The sequence below is a fragment of the Tachyglossus aculeatus genome, chromosome 1, assembly GCF_015852505.1.
Source record: "Tachyglossus aculeatus isolate mTacAcu1 chromosome 1, mTacAcu1.pri, whole genome shotgun sequence".
Classification (NCBI taxonomy): domain Eukaryota; kingdom Metazoa; phylum Chordata; class Mammalia; order Monotremata; family Tachyglossidae; genus Tachyglossus; species Tachyglossus aculeatus.
In genome coordinates this window covers 130172895-130180475 of record NC_052066.1, presented here as the reverse complement: position 1 = coordinate 130180475, position 7581 = coordinate 130172895, and the positions used below count along the sequence as shown (strand labels likewise).

The 7581-nt window shown below is 38.6% G+C and overlaps 1 protein-coding gene across 1 annotated transcript; it reads right to left on the bottom strand.

Moving 5' to 3' along the window:
- Positions 1-267: 267 nt before the first annotated feature.
- Positions 268-517, bottom strand: LOC119932661 (40S ribosomal protein S29-like). Its single transcript, XM_038751927.1, has one exon. The coding sequence runs from the start codon at positions 515-517 to the stop codon at positions 347-349; it is 171 nt and encodes a 56-aa protein (XP_038607855.1). The 3' UTR covers positions 268-346.
- Between the last annotated feature and the right edge of the window lie 7064 nt (positions 518-7581).

Sequence of the window (7581 nt, the reverse complement as noted above, 5' to 3'; positions counted from 1 at the left end):
ATTTTTCTATTTAGTTAGATTCATTTCCTTTCTACATTATTACAAACTCTGACTATGGATTATGGGAAGCTTCCCACCTCTGTCACTTTTACATCTTCTCTTCCTCATCCATTTTCTACCTATTTTCAAATTTCATTAGGCTCTTGAGGTGAAGAATCTCAACCATAGCATTTCAATTTTTATCCCTTCCACATGAACCAACTTGTTGGAGAATGGAAGAGTTAACATTGGGGTTAGAAGTCTGCCAGTCGTATTTATGATGTTCAATGCCATGTTCATAAGATCTTCAGTCTGGTGGATCACTTAGCAAAATGATGTCCAATGGCAATGGCTGCCACAGAGGTATCTAGTCCAACCTGATGAAACCGATGTCCTTGGCGTACTGTCGGAAGCACTGGCGGCACATGTTGAAGCTGTACTTGCGGATCAGGCTGTGCCGGTTGGAGCAGATGCAGCAGGAGCGGGATCCCTGGCTGAACTTGCGCGGATGGCTCCAGGACAGCCGCTGGTACCCCATGTCACCACGACCAACGAAAGGAGGCAAAAGGAAAGGAAAGTCACTTAACTTCTCTGGGCCTCAGTTACCTCACCTGTAAAATGGGGATTAAGACTGTGAGCCCCATGTGGGACAAACTGATTACCTTGTATCCCCCCAGCGCTTAGAACACATAGTAAGTGCTTCACAAATGCCATCATTATCATTATGATAACCTAAAAACTGTCTTGTGGCCTCACCATGGCGACTAACCATGCAACAGCAAAGGTAAAGGGTTTTTTTAATGTCACAAGAGACTCATTTGAATTGTCATGGCAAACATTTGTAATATGCAACCACATACCAAGCCTGTGCAGTAGACTCTGTGGGAGGGAAGGGAAGTGATCAGTCGCTGCCCCCTGGTTGGCATTCACTCCAACCTTGAACAAAGAAACAGTGAGCTACAGTTTGGGATAGTGATCTGCTGAGAGGCCCAGGTAATAAACCCCTTTTGTTCACATAGTGGATCTCTCTTATTGTTGGCTAAGGGGTTAATGGGGGGAAGGGGGAGTCTTGGGAAGAAGAATTAACAACTTATTCTGCCTCGGTTAATAATCTTATCTATTTTATATTGGATTTCTTGTTTGCTATCAAAAAAATCACAGGTGAGAAATGGGTATGTGAATTACTGAAGGAAACAAACACCTGGAATTTTTTTTTAATGAAGTCATGAAATGATAGATGTGAAAGTTTAAAAGTATACCACTTTCTTTTTGTGTGTTCCAATTAATTTCTTGATTTCCCTTTTGCTTATCCTTATGTAACGAAGAAACCTGGAAATAGTTACTTGAAAGACAACCCCATAGAGAATATTCAAATGTAGGGAGGGAAATGTTGAAGCCAGTGCTAAGATTAAAGTGATTAAAGATGATTGAAAAGTTGAAGATAGATATAATAGACTAGAAGTACAGAACAGAATCTTAGACTCTTTTCAGGGGCCTTAGCTAAGCATGAACTCTCAAAGGGCACATGTGAGCAAGCAATTCATAATAATTATTCTTTTATTTAATCATTACTATATTTCACATGTTCGAAGAAGGGATAAGAAATGTTTCAGGGTGGCCTCTTTACAGGAAAGGCTAGAAAATATCTTTTTACTTTATTTGTATGCCAAAGTTTATTTTTATTAAACTTTTAGTGATTAGAAAGAGTCTTGCATTCAAGTAAATTGTTTTTCAATGAACAGAAAAATCAATGCAATTCAACAGGATAAGACTTCACAACCTCATTTATAATTATGCTGACAAGACAGATTATTTCATCACTAAAGAATTACTGCATTAACAATCAGTAATTCTAATGAAATTCTTATGCAATAAAAAGTAAGCACACGACAGACAGCAGAGATAACAATTGACTGCTAATAAAAACAATGAATTGCACTGAAAAAAGTTGACTGAGATCAATGGTTTTGTTCTTTAATCAAGAGATGAAAAAATTATATTTTCATTGCCTTAGATATTTCTGAGTTAGAAGGAACAACTTATATAAAAGGAATATTTGTGTATTAACTTTTCAACCATTGGTCTTATAGAAAATTAGAAAAATAGCAAGCCTTTGGAATTTCTCTTGGAATGCTATTATTCCAAAAATTTGATTAGCATGAGTCCCTAATACTGTTATTCTGCTGGGACTACCTGGATCAATAATACCTTGGGCAACTCTCCATTTATTAAAAAGGGAATAAGAAATTAGCTACATGGGAAGAATAAAGTTACCACTTTTGACTTCCTGCTAGCATCTTCTTTTTGATCCTGTCCTTACAAACCATAATCATCAAGTTTCAGGCATCAGGCTATTTAAATGTGAAAGTTGAAACAGGCTGAAAAGATTATTTTCAAACATGGGTAACATGATTTTGTGCCCTGCAGTGCTGCATAGTACAATTCAGAGACGGTTGTGATACTGCTTAAACTGTGGACATATGGAATGGGATCAAAACAGTCCAGCAGGCAGTGTGGGAAAGCTGCCAAGAGGCTCTTCCAGCGGAGTGTTTCACTGTCACCTTCTCTTCATGGGGATAAACGTTTAACAGGGAACAAGTGAATAGTTCTGGTTCTGATTACAGAAAGTAAAAAGAATTCCTGTAGGGAAGCTATAAAAATAGTAGACTGGAGAGCTTAAGTGACAGTACTAATTTGGAGACTTTCATGCTCTGTCTAAATTTCATTATTGATGACGCCACTGTGAGTAATGTGTTTGTTCAAGGAGCTGTCTGAGGTTGAATACTCAATTGCCTTTTGTGTTAATATGGGGTGATTACCCCGTGGCCTTCACGGGAAGCAGCAGCCCTGGTCATTTTTAATATCAGTTGAAGATGGCAGTTTTTAGCCAGGCAGCAATCACTTGCACATGCAGCAGAAAAAACGGTTTGATCAGCGGTTTCTTTCATAATTGTATTGTCATGCACAGTTCATTCATATAGTCAGTGAACGTTCCTTAAACCCTCACCACTTTTCACCATCCTCTTAAAAGCAAAGATAGGGTGCTTTTCCTGACCAGTTGAGTGCTACAGTATAGAAAAAAATACTGTACTTTAAGAACAGAAATATCCTAGGTGATTCTTGTTTTCCTTGGAAACAACACATTCCTTGCTAATCAGTTATTCATTTTCCCCAAGGTTCCTGGCATAACCAATTTCCTGTTAATGTGTCATATTGAACAGAGTAAACAGACAAGCTATGTCATGATGGTGAGGGATCCTATTTCTGATGTCTCTGACTGTAGCTAAATGACTGGACTAATTTAAAATTAATAATATGATAAAAAAACACTCCAGGATTTGCAATTAGGGACCTTTACTTGAGAGATAATATGTGGAGATTGTTTTCACTCCCAAAATGAGTTTAGTAAAATGTAATTATTATTAGGATAATCCCTCATGAAATGATAATTGTGTACTGGGCCACAAAACCCTGAGATCATTAAACTACCCCAAGGTAGAGAAGTACAGGAGATAGATCAGCTGTCAAGCAAATTACACCAAAGTATGAAACTCCAAAATCCATAAATTTCTCCTCTTCCCCAGTATCAGATTGTAAGCAGAAACAGGTAAAACTTTGGTGAATGTAGCCTATTACTGTATTGCTACTAAAACAATACAACCCTAAAATTTATTCCCCTGAATGAAGAACTTAAATAAACACTCCATTTACCTCTTTCTGGATCTGTGTGTGTGTGTGTGTGTGTGTGTGTGCACACATATATACATATATACAGACACATATCACCCCAATCATGCCCACAAGATTTTATATAAGACTTTTTTCACATGATGTTTTCCTCATTAGTCTACCTTTAGCCTGTCTTATGGACTTGGCATTTATAACTGTAACAACAGAAGCTAGCCAGAGAGACTAACAGACTAACTGACAGCAGGGAGCACAGCAGCTCTTGTAGAATTATTATTATTATTATTTTAATTACTATTATTATTGTTGTATTTACTAAGTGCTTACTATGAGTCAAGCACTGTTCTAAGCACTGGGGTAGATACAAGTTAATCAGGCTGGCCACAGGCCCTGTCCTACATAGAGCTGAAAAACTAGTGATGAGAGAAAACAGGTATTTAACCCCCTTTTTACAATTAAGAAAACTGAGGCACAGATAAATTAAGTGACTTATCCAGGGTCACACAGCAAGCAATTGACCAAGGCAGGATTAGAACCCAGGTCCTCTGGCTCCCAGGCCTATGATCTTTCCACTAAGCCACAATGCTTCTAGACAGTGAGCCCATTGTTGGGTAGGGATTGTCTGTGTTGCCGAATTGTACTTTCCAAGCGCTTAGTACAGTGCTCTGCACACAGTAAGTGCTCAATAAATACAGTTGAATGAATGAATGAATGAATGAATGCTTCTGAAGTAGGGAAGACTGAAAACAAGGGGGTCACCATGTGGCCATTAGCCATGGCATGAATTTTAAAGTGGTGGCTTAAAGAAAATTACAACATTAAGAACAGAAACTAAATGGTACCAGGCTTTGATTGTGGGATACCAATCAATGGTGTTTATTGAGAAATTACTGTGCACAGAGCACTGTGCTTTGAACTTGGGAGAGTACAATACAACAAAGTTGGTAGACAGTTTTCTGACCAAACTTGCTTACAGTCTGGAGATGGGACAAATTTTGAATATCTCAACACTTAGTGAGTAAAACTTTCTCTCCTGTTCCTGTTGAAATGTCTTGAAGTGTTTCTGTAATACAGCTCTTTACAGAGATAAATATTTATAAACACAAAAAAGAAATATAGTAATACTAACAATAAGCAAAAATCAATTTTGAAATGAATCCACACAGTAACATTCATCTCAAAGATTATTATAGACATTTCATTGAATCACAGTAAAGGATGCACTTGGATTTGTACACTTTATTAACCCCACCCTCAGCCCCACAGCACTTACATACATATCCAACATTTATTTATTTTATATTAATGTAGGTCTCCCCCTCTAGAATGTGTCTACCAACTCTATTGTGCTGTACTCTCCCAAGAGTTTAGTACTGATTCCTGCAAATAGCAAGTACTCAATAAATATGATTGATTAAAAAAAGAGGTAGCTTTTGAAAATAGTATCACCTTATTGGCTACTTTGCGTTTTTGTCGATCATTACCTAATTACCATGTCTTGGGGTGGTGCAAACCAGTGTGTTCAATGAAGTCAAAGGTGGCAAGAAGCAGCGTGGCTCAGTGGAAAGAGCACAGGCTTTGGAGTCAGAAGTCATGGGTTCAAATCCTGGCTCTGCCAACTGTCAGCTCTGTAACTTTAGGCTAGTCATTTAACTTCTCTGTGCCTCAGTTACCTCATCTGTAAAATGGGGATTAAAGCTGTGAGCCCCCCATGGGACAACCTGATCACCTTGTAACCTCCCCAGCACTTAGAACAGTGCTTTGCACATAATAAGCGCTTAACAAATACCTTTATTATTATTATTATTACTGCATCCAAATGTATCCAGTGGCACTTTACATGGCCAAATTATCCCAAGAAACTCTAAGTATTTGGAATCCTTATGAAAAACTCTAAGACAATTGTACTCAGTCTGTTGCTAGCAAGAAAAAGATTACACTGGATAGTTAAGTCCTGCAGAAATGTCTGGGAAAAATACAGCATTGATTTATATTTCCTAGTACATCCATAGTCCTTAATACTTGTATTCCTGTTATTGTTTTATTCCCATATTGACTTAGATACCTCAGTGACATTTGGGAAGCCCGTTGTTGGGTAGGGACTGTCTCTATATGTTGCCAACTTGTACCTCCCAAGCGCTTAGTGCAGTGCTCTGCACACAGTAAGCACTCAAATACGGTTGAATGAATGAATGAATTTAGACATCCAACCATCCTGTGCTTGTGGTATTTAAGATCCTGCTAGTGATTTTCATCATATTCATGATACCAGCAGCACTATCCTGGACACTTTTATTTCAATTATTTCAGCTTTATAGGTAGGTTTAGTAATTAATAATAATTGTGGTATTTGTTAAGTGCTACTGTGTACCAAGCACAGTACTAAGCACTGGGATGGATACATGCAAAGTGGGTTGAACAAAGTCCTTGTCCCAGGTGGGGCTCACAGTCTCAATCTCCATTTTACAGATGAGGGAACTGAGGCATAGAGAAGTGAAGTGACTTGCCCAAGGTCACACAGCAGACAAGTGGTGGAACCAGGATTAGAACCCATGACTTTCTGACGCCCAGGCCTGTGCTCTTTCTACTAGACCATGCAGTTGGTAGTTTTGGTAGTGGTGGTAGTAGTTGGGGTAGTGGTAGCAGTAGCAGTACCATTTGTCGAGTGCCCTTGGTCTGCAAAATCTAGACCCAACTTATTTGCTAAAACCAATATCTTCTTTTTTGCCATCCTCACCAACTTCCCATATCCTTCTCACCATAGCCTAGTGGAAAGAACATGGGCCTGGGATTCTGAAGACCTGAGTTCCAATACCAGCTCCGCCACTTGTCTGCTGCATGATTTGGGCAAGTCACTTGCCTCGGTTCCCTCATCTGCAAAATGGGGATTCAGTACCTATTCTCCTTCCTACTAAATTGTTAGCTCCATCTAAGGCCTTATTATCTTGAATCTAGTCCAGTATTTAGTACAGTAATTGACACAGAGTAGGTACTTCACAAATATCACAATTATTATTGTCATTATTATTATAACTCAGATCACTTTGTGTTCAGGAGTAGAAGCATCTACCTTAAGCAAAAATATTTATCCAAAATCCAGTGAAAACCAGAGAAAGGGAATAATATCCCGGCTCTGCCAGTTGCCAGCTGTGTGACTTTGGGCCTTCACTTCACTTCTCTGGACCTCAGTTACCTCATCTGTAAAATGGGGATGAAGACTGTGAGCCCCCCGTGGGACAACCTGATCACCTTGTAACCTCCCCAGCACTTAGAACAGTGCTTTGCACACAGTAAGCACTTAATAAATGCTATCATTACTATTATTATATATGTCCATAAAGTAAATATCCAGAACACCTAGAACAGACTATCAAAATTATCACCAAGAACCTGAAAGAGAAAGAAAAATAATGCAGAACTATCAATAGCAGCTATGAATATTTTTTTCAAATAAAGGAAAATTAAGGTGATCTCATTTTTAGTTCTCAGTTTCTAGCAGGAAATCTGATTATTGTATATCAGTTTAAATTTGTATAGCGTTTTCTATAACTCTTGTCAATTATTAGTTCTCATTTTATTTGGCCATAAAATAGAAATGAATCAGAAAAGCCTTACCTAGTGGTGTTGAATTGCTATGGAGGGAGACTGCTACCTGGTTGTTACAGTGAAGGCTTTTCAAATCAGGAGAGCTCTCTTCTCCAATTCCAGCTGAGCCACTGACTCACTGGGTCACCTTGGGTAAGTCACTCGACCTCTTTACTCCTCAGCCCAGCTGGAAAATTAGGTAAGAGTAGAAACTTGCTGGTAACCAGCTGCTACACTCAAGATGAATGTAACACATATAAATTGTGTATGCAGTGGGAAATTTTGCTCTGTGGGGAAACATCTGCAATGCCTTTGGAAATCTATTTTTTC

What these genes read in the sequence shown, in the direction of transcription:
- LOC119932661 (XM_038751927.1), bottom strand. Translation starts at nt 517, where the DNA reads ATGGGGTACCAGCGGCTGTCCTGGAGCCATCCGCGCAAGTTCAGCCAG.